The 13,859-nt window shown below is 38.6% G+C and overlaps 1 protein-coding gene across 1 annotated transcript; it reads left to right on the plus strand.

Annotated features, from left to right (window-relative positions):
* Nucleotides 1-890: 890 nt before the first annotated feature.
* Nucleotides 891-9,240, plus strand: tpcn3 (two pore segment channel 3). Its single transcript, XM_030771874.1, has 19 exons — nt 891-1,241; nt 1,939-2,021; nt 2,160-2,274; nt 2,756-2,884; nt 3,422-3,538; nt 3,804-3,922; nt 4,158-4,259; nt 4,476-4,602; nt 4,934-5,138; nt 5,285-5,429; nt 6,041-6,226; nt 6,456-6,520; nt 7,021-7,108; nt 7,320-7,389; nt 7,537-7,756; nt 7,897-7,987; nt 8,094-8,207; nt 8,402-8,514; nt 8,879-9,240. The coding sequence occupies exons 1-19, from the start codon at nt 1,131-1,133 to the stop codon at nt 8,998-9,000; spliced, it is 2,322 nt and encodes a 773-aa protein (XP_030627734.1). The 5' UTR covers nt 891-1,130; the 3' UTR covers nt 9,001-9,240.
* Nucleotides 9,241-13,859: the final 4,619 nt, after the last annotated feature.

Here is a 13,859-nt window from a genome sequence, read left to right on the forward strand (position 1 = left end):
AAAAATTTCATTGTAATTACTGTGTGCTCTTTGTCCATCTCCAGTCAAATCTCAAGACACAAAGTTAGTGAACTAAAGGGCTAATAGAGACGCGAACACACAGTTGCAATTTATCCCTTATTGATCTTCACCAAAATTCAGCAGGTGGAAACGTTCAAATATCCGCGAGCTATAGCCCACTTATTGTAGGCTACTACAAGTGAGTTTTGATCTGTGTGTTTAGTGGAGGTGAAAATGTTTTATTTTAAAAAGAAAAAAAAAAAAATAACCCACCAACATTTTAGTCTCAGAATCTGAAAGCTGTCGTAAATGTGTGGTGGTCTTGTAACAATTGGCTTTATATTTATAAGTTATGAGGCGGTGACACAGTTATTTACATTCGTTGTTGAAAAGAGCAACTGACTGTTACAGATATTTTACTCTTTAGACGGTTCCTTTAGCACTGAAGAAGCGGTCGGAATCGACTCTTCGTCAGCGAAGCGAAATGAAAAGCCTGAAAAACGGAAAAACATCTTACGAAGCAGCTTGATTGTTCTGAAACATGTTAGGACTGTCACTTTCTTTCTCTGCGCTTGAGAAAATGTAACTCTAGCTATTTTGGATGTTTCATTTTGCATAGACTGCAAACAGAACCTGAGTGTCTTACAAATGTCTAATATAATATTAGGCAAGCCTCCTATTCCTTTCTCAAAATTTTTCAGTCCTGCAAAATAATTAGCTATTGCATCGTCTCTCTCTCTCTCTCTCTCTCTCTCTCTCTCTCTCTCTCTCTCTCTCTCTCTCTCTGGTTTCATACTACCTCCAAAAACTTGTAAAAATCTCCTCCTGGTGCTCCGCCGCTATTTCCGCTAGGTTTGTATCACATGACGGGTCAAAATTCATCCTGAGGCACAAAAAGTTAACCACTTTTTTGACGCTGAGTTGTAGAAAAGACGGTGTCTTTTCTGCGCCGTGGAAGTTTGTATATCTGTATGTGTCACAAAACAAGCCGAGAACGTTGTAGGCTATTTCACAATTACGCACAGTTTGTGAAACGTTTTGGGCTGGACTTTTTAACTCAAGCACGGGATTTCCTGCAAACTGCTTGGAGCAGTTGGGAGTAAGAGACAGTGGAAAAGAAAAATAAGAAGATGCCTGAGCAAGAAAAGACGGAGAACTCCGAGGATGTCTCATCATCAAAAACGCAAAGTTTAGGTAACGGAAGAAAAGAATCGAAAGATGGTGACAGTGAAGCAAAACATGTAAGTTATATTGCTTGCCAACTGCTGAAGTAGAAATAGTCCCTCCAACTTTCCACCAATAGTTTCGTGAACGCGTTGAACGTACAACTTTATAGACCGATCGCCTCTGGCGTTAAACAACAGTTTAAAAACAGCAACAACAACAAAACAAGATTCTAATGTTTATACATTATATACTGCAAAGAAAAAAAAATGTAGTAAATTTTAATACACCCCTTCCCCTGCACAGCCTGTCTGCCCAGAATTTTCCAACCTCTGTATGATACTTGTACTCAGCTACGCAAATATACCTTTTTAACAATAAAAAAACCCGGTCCCTCCATACTTCGCGTTATTCCCAGCTGGAATTTATAGTCACATGACTTTCATGAGCGTTCCCTTTAAATTTGCGCACCACATAGAACAGCAACGTTACATACAGTAAACGAAGAAGATATGGAGTATTTTTACAAGCTTTGCGAGCGTACAGTATGCTAAATATGGTATTTTCACATTAACTTTAAAGTGAATTAGTTAGTGCCACTCTTTTGGTTGTTCCACTTCCTTAACAAACGATACGTCTAAATTTATGCAAACTAATGCTCTCAGAGGTAGATAAATTTGTGATGGACCCATGGAATAAGCTCTTTAATTCGATATTGAAGAAAAAAGGTGTTGTAATGTGGACTGATTTTATATCGTGTTTGGCTGTGTTTAGAACCTTGATCTTGCTGCAGTCTATGTCTCTGACGCCCAGTACAACAGGAACATCTGTTTTGACACTTCACCTCAGTCAATAAGGTTGGAGAGTAAACACACTCTAGTCATTTGCTTTTCCTGTACAATCACCATGCCATTTCATTGTTGTTGTTTATGTAATACCTAATTACAACAAACTTTTGTCTATGACTTAAATCACTGCAGTTTTCTGTTCTGAAGGTTATATCGGCTCTACAATCACTGGGGTTTTCAAGTTCTCATCTATGTTTTCGTCATTGTGGACCTTGCCTTGGCCCTTTTTGAGCGTCCCGCTCTCATTCCTCTGCCTCTGTGGGTGAGCAGCTTCATTAACATAACTTTTCCTGTGAGGGCTAATGTTGCTCTTGTGCACCTTTATCAAGGAACACAGTAAGATACATCCATACATCCAGACTACTCTTCAGTAGATAGATAAGCATTACATAATTTAACTTGATTTAGACTGTGTCTAATTTCCATATGATTTTTTGAAGAAAAGGGTAATGGATTATCTTTATGTCTATTTTTTTACTTCAAGTCTGCTTATGTAGAGATTTAATAAGTTATTGTGTAGCATGCTCTGAATCAGTTATGGTTTGTTAGCAAGTGTTAATATTTTTTTATGAGTGATAAATGAAACAATACCCATGCCATCAGGCAGTAAAAAGGTTGAATTTACAAACCTTTGTTTTACCTCTTTTCTCTTTTTTTGAGCACTAAGTATCTCATTGTAAGAGCAGAGAATTGTGCTTTATTATGTAATTTCTTGGCCCTGTCATTTTGTGTATTTTTCTCAGACGACCTCTGTGGTAGAGCTCATCTGCTTAGTAGCCTTCACAGTGCGTCTCATTCACTACGCCAAAGTCATTCCTCGCCAGAACTTCTGGAAAGATCCCAAGAATATATGCATCATAGTCATTGTAGTGGTAAGCTGCTTCTCTCTCTCTCTCTCTCTCTCTCTCTCTCTCTCTCTCTCTTTCTCTCTCTCTCTCTCTCTGTCTGTCTGTCTGTGCGTATGTCTGTCTTTCTGTACCCGCTAGCCTGTCTGTCCACTTGTCCATCTGTCAGTCTGTCCTTTTTTAAAAATGCATGGTAGCTTAGATGAATCATTTGAACTGTTGCAGCAAGTTCTGAGGAACAGTGAAGAATTTTATTACTAACTGGAGAATGTGCTGAGAAGTGCCCGACACATTGTTGTGAAATGAACTTTGGCCTGGCTTTTCCCTTCATCAGCATTATGATCTTGCTGTTGCTAACTAGAATCGTGAACCATAGTTTAAAGAAAGACAAAACAAATTGGCACAGTGCATTTTAAAACTAGTGTTGCACCCGCACGTTTTTAAGAAGTGAAAGCAGACCCATTAGGAAAAGATGTTCTTAAGAATAAACAGAAATCTTTTCTGTGACTGTGTTTAACTTTGTAAGGGGGAATATAGAGTCATTTCCGTCTTTTCTCTGTTTAGCTCTCACTCATAGATTTGATCATATATGCTGCTTTGGAACTTGTGGGTCACTCCACTGTCCGATGGTCTAGAGTTCTCAGGCCACTCCTGCTGGTGAACATTACAGAGGGGCGTCAGGTAAAAACGCATGAGCAAAAAGTATTCCACTTATTTTAAAAAAGCTGTCTGCCAACTATGACTGTGGCTCAGATCAGAAGGCATATATTCTTTATATGCAGATTTTGTATCGAAGTTTTGATATAACTGTACTCTTAAATTTAAGGATACAGGCTGAAGCAAGACAGTTCATAGTATGGTTGTTTTAAATTGCAGATCTTTAGTGTGATGCTTTTTTTTTTTTTGTCTACTGCATTGTTCCTAGTTTTCCATTGTGTTTTACTAGCTCCGCAGAGCATTCAGGAGTATTCGGAATGCAATGCTTGAGATCCTCTACGTCTTCCTCATGTTTATGTTCAGTGTGCTGATGTTCTCGCTCATGGCACTTAAACTGTTTGGAAAGAGGTAAGGCAAAGCTCTGGAAGTCATGTGACTCTTGTTAATGACCACGGAAGCTTAATCATAAAGTGAGAATCAATTCCGCTTGAGTAATTTGATTTTTCTGACAATGTATACTGTGTAAACTGTTTATTTACTGTGTTTACTGTGTTTTGATTCACATATTGTATTTGCATAAAATCACAGAAAAAATTCTTGTACTGTCCTTCTTTTATGTTTTCATTGTCTCTTCTTTTTTAAGGGGCCTTAAAACCAGTGAGGGAAACCCATACTTTACAGACTACCTGGAGATTGTCTTTGACCTCTATGTTCTAGTGACCACTGCCAACAGCCCTGATGTCATGTGAGCATCTAACAATTATGTTTTAAATATTACAGTATATTGTTGACATATAATATCTGATTTGTCACCTGCAGAGGCTAAATGGTTTACTGCACGCTTTTCATATTTTGTAAATAGTGGTACCATTAAAGAGAAATACCAGCGATTGTACAACTTAAATCGTAAGTGTTCCTTCAAGAATACATGTGATTTTTCTCATTTGTTCTTACTTTAAAGGATGCCAGCCTACAACTACAGCTCTTACTTTTCAATTTTCTTCATCATATATATCCTTATCAACACCTACATTTTTATGTCTGTCTTCTTGGCTGTTGTGTACAACAACTACAAGAAATACTTGAAGGTAAAGGCATTCAACCGCCAAACCTATGTAAGCTTGTTCTTGAGGATTAAAATAAATACTGTGTAATGCTGGAAAATACAGCAATACTGTTAATTTTTTAAGCAATAAAGTTAATACGGTTAGTTTTCTTCAAGGTTTGTAAATATTATGAACCATTGCTCATTATTGCCATTTTTCTGTTGTGATTTACCTGTTGAAAATGTTCATAAATCTTACAGATTGACGAAGAAATCAATAGAATGTTCCAGCGATCTCAGGAGCCTGTGCCTCCTCTGTGATCAAAACAAAACACAGTTTCTGCAAAGACTGTGAGAATGTCTGTGGTTTGCAGGAGGAGGTCCGGCAGCTGGTGAAGGCCAAGAAACGGAAGATGCTGCGGGCATTCTCTTTGTTGCAGGAGACTGGAAGAGACGGAGAACCTGTGGTGGCTCAAGAAAAATGGAACCAGCTTGTGAAGCTGGTTCAGCCTGACCTCAGGAATGCCCACAGGGAGCTCCTCTGGAGTGTTTCTGACAATCACAACAAAGGTTACATTGGTATGTCTAAGTCACTCATTAGAAGTGTAATCGGGTAATGATCATAGAAAACATTTTAAATATTTGTCTTTTTTTTTTCTGAAAATTTGACTCAACCAATTGAAGAGTAAAGTCTAACTTTTTTTCCTCGACATTCCTGTTTTTAGGAAAGCTTGCGTTTGTCCAGCTGGCAGATCTACTGAATATCCAGGTGATCACGGTAAAATCGCGAATCCACCCTTTGCAGAAATGGCTGCCTGACCTGTACAACTCTCCTGCCAGTCGATTTATCTGTCGTATGGTCAACCACAGGTGAGTCACTCCTTGCAGAAATACCTCTTTAATTCATCAGCTGTATTTCCAAGAACATCACTAACATATCCCAGAGCCAACTATTCACAGAAAAACAAGAAAAACATATTTGCCTATGTAAGTGTTTCTCACTTCCAGCTGTAAAAACCCACTCTAAACCAGGATTAAGACACTGGATTGAGCAAATTGAGGTTATGGTAATGAATCCATTAGTTGATGGTGTGTTAGAATGTGGTTAGAACAAGAGTTGAGAGGTTGAAACATTTACATAGGTTAATGCATACTACAGGAAATTATATGATAATTTAGTAAGTTAGAGTTAGTTCACGTGGAAGGTAATTACCAAACTTTATTTTTAAAAGCATGCATTATTTTGCTCGAATTCATTCAGTCAGTCAGAAATATGTAACTTAGTTGTGCTTTCAGGCTGATTTGTAGGTATCTACTTATAGCAGTTAACCAAGGTTGTAAACCATGTGACATTACAGCTGAAAGTCACCTGTTTTTTTTTTTTTTTTTTTGTAAGGTTTAATATGGTAAAGAAGGTAGAGCATGGCTCAGACTTGTGCAGAGTGTTTGTGAATGGAGTCCCATTTTGCCATGTGTTTCAGAGTGTTTGTGATTGTCTATGATGTGATCATCTTGGTGAATGCTGTATTCATTGGTCTGGATGAAGAGAACCCCCTGATTTCTAATGCTGAGTGGGCTTTCTTAGCCCTGTATCTCATGGAGATCCTCCTCAAGCTCTACACCTTTGAACCGAGATTCTTTTTCGCAAAGCATCAGTTTTGGAACTGGTGAGAAGCAGTTATGTATGTACTTGTGGTGAATGTGTGTGCGTGTGTCTTTAAACATGGGTGGCTTTCTTTGGCTCTGCTTGTGGTCGTGATGTTGTTTGTCTGTTTATTAATAAATCAGTGAAGTATGGTGATTTGTCGAGTGCAGTCTCTTCTATGTGGAAATAAGTATTAAAGCAGGTCTCTGAAAACTGGGTTGCTCACAATAATCCTCTTTATTCCTTCACAGGTTTGACACAATTATCATTGTATCTGCCCTTATTGCCACTATTATCAATTCAGCACTGAAGTCGTGTGAGTACACACATATGCACACATATATGTTTGCACAAAACTGACCAAAGTTTGAATTTTACATTGTTTTCATTGTATAGCTTAGGATCAGTAGACATGCTTTGTTATGTGAAAATGTTCTATAATGTTCTAACAGTATTAATGAATTCCAAAATGTAGAAAGTGTTTAGTTATCTCAGGTCAAGTAAGAGAAGCCATGCTAGAAAAATATCTTGCCTTCATGCATCTATTTCTTTTGGACCATTTAAGTTCTATGTAGATGCAGCTTGGTGGTCTCTGAATACTCAGTGGTAATCTGAGAGATACTCAAGCGACAGGAGACTTATGCTTGAACGCGATACCATTACTCCTGCTGAATTTGTTGAGATAGACACACATGACAAGAATTAATTAAAGGGTGTCAAAGGTCATCCATCTCCAGAAGGGTGATGTTTGAATTATGTTTGACATTTCCGTGGTACAGTTTTTTGACAGAGTAACGCGGATTTGCTTTTTTTCAGCTGGTGGCTATACCAGCCGTCAGGTTCTGGACATCGTTTTCATCCTGCGAGTTCTGAGGCTTATTAGAGTTGTTGACAATGTAAAAAGGTCAGGAGTTCAAACAATTCTCAGAGTTCATCAGTGGAATGTGGATTCTAAGAGAATGTGTGTGTGTGTGTGTGTGTGTGTGCATGCATGTCTTTGAAACTTTTTTGTGTAGTTCAATTAAACGTTTAGCCTTTCAGGAATGTTGATTAACTAACTCTTGTGGTAGCATTTTTATTAAGCAATTGTTGTCTTTGGATGTTTTTGCTCTCAGGTTCCGTGCCATAATAAATACGCTTATCAGAATTGGACCGGCTATCCTTACATTTGGTCAGCTCATTTTGGTATGTGTGCTTTTGCAATGTTAAAAAACTCAGTTGTACTTGATAACCAACCTATCAACATAGACAAAAACTTTTGAAATGTATTTCAGGCATGCAATAATCTGCGTGACTGACATACTTCTAAATGTCTATATGTGCCTTATCCAGGTGATCTATTACATCTTTGCCATGGTCGGTATGGAGCTCTTCCAAGGGAAAATTAAGTTCTTTGAAGCTAATTCCATGGATCCAGGTCAGGAATACTGTGGAAATCCCCTCCTTAAAGGCACAACGTTTGCTGCTCTGAAGTACTGCAAAAACAACTTTAACAATGTTGTGAACTCTTTCATTACCCTCCTGGAGCTCACAGTGGTCAATCAGTGGCATGATATCCTTTTCACCATTCACCCGAGAGAAATTCTTATCATAGCTCCACAGAGAAATGCAGTGGTTATTAGATTTCCATCTCTCTTAAATAGATCACTAACAAAATGATCCTTTTTGTCATTTTCTCTAACTCTGTTCCACTTCTGACCAGCGGTTTTACAGCGGTCACTCATGTCTCCTCCAGGATCTTCTTTGTTCTCTTTCACATTGTTGTTGTGATCATCATAATCAAGTAAGACCTTTTCAGTTTTACACCACTGTCATCTCTGATGCCTGTTTTTGGTCTGCCTGACAGTGTTTTACAGTGTATAGTTCTAAATCTTTACTGTTTTCTTTAGTATCTTCATTGCATTTGTGCTGGAGGCCTTTTTCTTGGAGTACACAGTTGCAAAAAGTGATTTGCAGACATCACTGGAGAAGAAAATTGAGGAACTGGAACTGGGTGTAGAACAGTATGTGCATCTATGAACTTTTGGAATCAGAGTGGACCATTTATTTCTTTAACGTCAACTGATGAAATCTGATGTAAAATATGTCTACTCCCCGGCAGCCGTGTAAAATTTGTAGCTTCTGATAGAATATTTCTTTTACATGTAACTTCTGATTAATTTTGGTCAAGTGTTTGCTTTCATCCCTCTTTTTTCAGAGATGGCCTCGATGGCAACTTGGTGGAATCCATGGAGACACGTGATAATGACTTGGGCCCCTCAGAAACTGGAAAGGAAAAGCCCTCACTGATGTTCAGTATAGCATCAAAAAGTGGGTCAACTGCATTGTCCTCTATTGATCATTGGTTCCATTTCCTTTCCCACAATAATATGCAAGTACTGCACAGGGCTGCATGTGGTTCACCAATAGTCCTACACGCAGCTTACTTTTGCTCAAGAAGTGTTGCACTGCTGCCCACAGCTCCTAGCTCCTAGTGTGTGTGTGTGTGTGTGGTCACTGGTGTATAGGATGGGTTAAACACAGAGGCTGCATTTCACTGCTCACTGCTCTGGTGTGTGTGTGTGACCAGTATAGCACTTCTACGTTAAGTTCTTTCTTGACTTCATGCGTTTGTGTACAGTACTTTTAATTGTAATACTGGTGTTCTAAATGAGTTCTGCTTCTCTCATTCCAGGGTATAAAACTATAGATGGTTTATTGCAAAGGATGTTTGAAGGAGATCTCAGTCTTGAAGACATTGATGAAGAGGATCCAGAAAACATGAGCTTTCCAAATCCTGCATTTGGTTCTGTATAACCACAATTAAAAGGGAACATATAAAGTGAGCTTTACCTTTGTTTAAACTTGTGTAAATATAAATGATGTCACTTCAAACATTTTATTATATGTGTTTTTTTTTTAAATGAAAATTATTCAAGCTACATCATGTGGACTATGGTTAGTACTCATACAGTGTGGTTATACAGCAGTTGATACAGTACATTCAGTTCCACACGGTCGTGTGCACAGTAGACGGAAGAGAGAGAGAGAGAGAGAGAGAGAGAGAGAGAGAGAGAGTCAGACTCAAATTCGACAGTATTAACCTGATTAGTCGACTGCCTCATTTTGTAATTTTCAACTTCTTACACTAACTTCATACACTCATAGTGCATTTATATGAGATGTCGGGAGAACATAAACAGAATTTAAGGGACATGCCTTTTTCATACATTGCAAATAAACATATGTTGCCACATCTGACTAATTTTCAGTTTTTTCTTTAAATGTATTTATTTATTGTTAAGTTTTGTCGTTATAAGACTGATAACCTCAGATTAATGTTAATGGAACAATGTTACCCCTTTTCTCTGGTGTAAGGAGGGAGGGTATCAAAATAACCTGGTAAAATCTTGCACAAAGTCGTCTCAATATGTCTGCTCCAATATTTTGTTTCTAGATGTTTCTAGTCAGTAGAGGGAGCCATTTCTGTAGCGGTTAGCCGTTGGCACAGCATCATTCACCATAGAGGAAAAAGGCCGGCGAGTTCCGAGCATAGACAGCCTATTAAGACGGAGAGGGCGCAGGGCATGTGGTGCTGATGCGGGAGAGGCGCAGGGAAGAAGGAGGGGGGAGCATCCTTAGATATGGTGGTGGACGAGATAAATATAAGATGCTCAAGAAATGAGATTATGACTCTCTTGTGGGTTTAAGAGGTCTTTGGCCATGATCAGGTAAGAATGTTAATATTCATAAATCAGTGTGTGCTATCGTATGAATTATTGAACTGATCGCTCGACTTGACTACATGAAGCCCATTACGTAGCCTATAGTGCTGTGCAGCGCGGTTAGCAAAGAGCTAGCCTGCTTTTGGTACAGTGGTGTCGACGGATTTTGTTACAGATTAACAAAGCTGTCATATACTATTGATTTCAAACGAAATCATACTCGACTCCTTACAGATGATTTTGATTTGGATCTTGAGGCTATGCCATTCACGCTGTTGTTCTTGGTTTACCTTGGGAATTGTAGTTCTGTTTTCCTGCGGTTTTATCTAAAATAATAGGCTTCAGATGGGACAGGTGACTTCAAGAACCCATATCTTGAAGTCACCTGTCCCATGTAAAGTGCGTGATTTCGTTCGCCGAATTGTGGTTGGCTTCAATTCAGTTTATAAGTTATCGATTACTGAAAGCTCCTAAAGAAAGGTGGGTCTAACATGACACTTGGGAGAATCCTCGACACTCACATTCAGTGGGTTTGGGCGCCATCTGTGGCCAGGAAGGAGGGACACTTTGGGTGTTTGATAGGTTCGCTGCAGTGCGGACAAAAACATTGAAGGATGCGCGGACGAAGAGTAACGTCTAGCGATTACCTGACGAAGATGTGACATTTTTGTATTTAGAATGCACATACAGCATACTGGCCTTCAAGTTTAATGTGGGCATTTGCTATCGATTATTTGGGAAATTTCTGAATTTAGATTATTATCTGTTGCAGAATGACTTTGTAATGGCTCACACCTAGCAAGCGGGTAACTGCAACGTTAACATAAAATGGATATTTTAAGTGGAGGTGATTTTTTTATTTTTTGTTTCTTGCAAGACTTTTAACCTGATTCTAAGTGGTCGGCAATCAAGTCGTCAAACAGCGAAGCGTATCAGGATGTATGAAACACTTGGATGATGCATCCTTCCAGTTTGTAGAAATGCTTTGTTATATCAATCTGCCTGTGCTCGTAGGCAGTGGACTTGGTCTGCTTGTACAAGTGACCACCAAAAGACAAATTGCAGTCTAATTTTTCCGTATATGCATTTGTTTTTATAAATTCTCGTTTTGGTCTCTTATAAATCAGACCCTGTAAATCATATCACGCCTGGCAAACATTGTCAACGGGTCAGGTGAACACATAAAGACGCATCTTGCCAGTGCTAGACTGTATATGGTCTCTGAACACCCAGCTGACGTTTTGTGCCGTCGTAAGGTCCCAAATGAAGATTTCAAAAAGACGGAAAGGGATGACTAGCCATAGTCTCTCTGTCAGGTAGGTTAATTGTCTGGGTGATGAATCTGCAGCCTAATATGTAAGTTTCATGAAGGTGCTCTGTAATCACTTGTTTAACCGATTTAAGAATTCAGTTTGCCGTACTCAGTCAGACTGGGTTAACTGACATACTCTGTGATTACACAGACTGTTGTTATGAGTGGACATTGTTTTTGGATTACTGCGAGCTACAGTAATTTAATTTCAGAACAGTAAACTCAAGTTAATCCCTTCCATTTTAGAGGGCTCATCCATTCATATAAGTCATTCATAAAATTATTTAAATGCCTTGTGAGAATGAAAATGAGAGAAAGATTTTTTTTCCGATGGAAACCTTTAGATCAAAGTTCACAGACCTTCTCAAAACGAAGGTCATTGTGATCACGTGACAGTCAAGTGAAGGACTTTCTTGCTCTTTCTATGTATTTCTGCAATTTTTCACATTCTAAAAAGAAAGATATTTTAGTTTATGTTGTCTAATGATTTAACTCGCAGAATTAGTATTCTTAATGATGCTCAGTTTTATGTTTTATAATAGCAAGACTTTATTTTTTTGCACATTGGTTTACTATGTCAAGGTGAACGTATCCTGTTTCTTTTAGCTGAGGGGAAATGACCTCATTGACATGTCTTTGTGGATAGAGTTTCTGCCTGTTCCAGGCTTTCTGGAATGTGGATGATGAGTTAAGTGTGGTATAACCAGGAGAATACATTGACTTTTGCTCCTGAAGCAGATTTAAGATGTCACTGGTCACTGACAGCTTTGGGGAATGGGGTATAAACAGTAACAAAGCATATTCTGTAGACCATCACTAAGACGAGCTTACACATGTTCATTAATGCACTTCTTTGCTCTAGAGCTGATTTTAGGAGGCAGTGTTAACAAACTTGTATTTTTTTTTTTTTTGGCTTATAGGCTGTCAAAGGAAGGTTTTGGCGTCGACTAATTGATCATTTTCAGGATATTTATCAGAGACGTAAGGTTTTTCAAGAGATTTTTGAATATGGTGAGAGGTTTACAGGTTCTTCATAGTCCCTTGGGAAATGTGGCTGCACTTTACCTTTCTGAGTTTGATCACGAAATGGCTGTCGCAGCTTCCCTTTCCTGGTATTCTGAGGAATTTCATGATTTCCGCTTTATTGATCCAGGAAGCCTGAATGCAACCCTCCCGTGCTTATTTGCAGACCAAATCTTTTCACATCCCATGGATCCCCTGGGAACTTTACTGATAGATCTCGGGGTGGGGGGTGGGGGGTGGGGGGGGTGTTTACTTGTAACAGTGGGAATAAGCAGGGTGTGAGTTCATGATAAGTTATGCTAGCAACGCAGGCCATGTGCTGCCCCAATAGCTCTGCTGTATGGTACTTTCTTTGCTATGGCAGTTGCATCCCTGAATATCTCTTAAGGACTAGGAAAGATGGAAAGAAAAGCAAGACACGAATAAGATTTTTCTGTTTCGTTTCATTAATAGTAGATTTCACCTCTATGGCGGAATAAGACCTGCAGCATTTCCACACATGAGCATATCTTCATGTCAAGCAACATAACCTCATCAATAAAATGCATTCATTTGAAAACTAAGGAGAGATCTTTGAAGCTGTCATACTAGTGCTACAATTTGTAATACTTAAACAACAGCTGTAGAACAAGTTTCATTTGCTTCTACATGATTAGACTTATCTGAACGGAAAGAACAATGGATATTTCAACGTGTGGAAATGCTGACTGATAGCACTTCTATTGTATTTCAATATTTTAAAATCTATTCTAGATTGACTATTCACTCTTTGCTCACTGTTGCCAACTTATGGGGTTTCGAGCAAGTCAAACTGTCACCGCAGATTTTCATCCATTTGTGACGAGATTCCATTATTGTTATCATCATAGTCTGCAGAAAATACAGTTTAATGTGTCTTCTCAGTTACTGGCTATACATGTCATTTTTATTGATTTTTACAGAGTCACTGATCTAATGCCGTTGTTGTTTTTACTCATGCATCACCCCACTGCGCTACAGTCTCTTGCAGAAAAATCACGAGTTGGCAACAGCGTTCTCACTTTCCCTGGCTGGACTAGTCTAATTCTAGTGCATTTTGTTCCTATATTCTCTGTCAACCTACGTAGAACATAAGGCACAAACAAACTAAAGTACTCAGTTAACACAAGCCTGGCATGACTTTGTAATGATACTATGCCAAGCTGAGCTGCGCATGTCTAACTAACGGACAGTGGCACTGCATGCAGAATAGCATGTTTCTATTTAAAGTGCATCACTTTTACAGTAAAGTGAAAATAATGAATCCCAATGAATGAATAGTGGAGTGAGGGCTTTGTACTGGGTAACTGCTATAGATTATTCTTTGTAAATGCCAGGGAGTTTATAGGTGATGGATGAATGGAGGTAAGACTCTGCCAAATAAATGCATGACAATAAAAGGGATTATCAATGTGTAAAAGCTCTGAGAATTGAGTCCACTGAGTCTATGCATTTTCATAATGAAACCATTAAAAATGTAAAACTTATGTTTGATATGTAGTTAGTTGGTAGGGAACAGTTAGTTGAAGTTATCCTATATGATAAAGCTAGGCACTGTGCTTCTAATATCCTTTTTAATATGTTCAACTCAGACCTAT

Source organism: Chanos chanos, chromosome 4 (genome assembly GCF_902362185.1).
Source record: "Chanos chanos chromosome 4, fChaCha1.1, whole genome shotgun sequence".
Lineage (NCBI taxonomy): Eukaryota > Metazoa > Chordata > Actinopteri > Gonorynchiformes > Chanidae > Chanos > Chanos chanos.

Coding starts and splice junctions, on each gene's coding strand:
- tpcn3 (XM_030771874.1), top strand. CDS start 1,131: ATGCCTGAGCAAGAAAAGACGGAGAACTCCGAGGATGTCTCATCATCA. Junction 5,139..5,284: donor TCACAACAAAGGTTACATTG/GTATGTCTAAGT, acceptor TCCTGTTTTTAG/GAAAGCTTGCGTTTGTCCAG. Junction 6,227..6,455: donor AAGCATCAGTTTTGGAACTG/GTGAGAAGCAGT, acceptor ATTCCTTCACAG/GTTTGACACAATTATCATTG.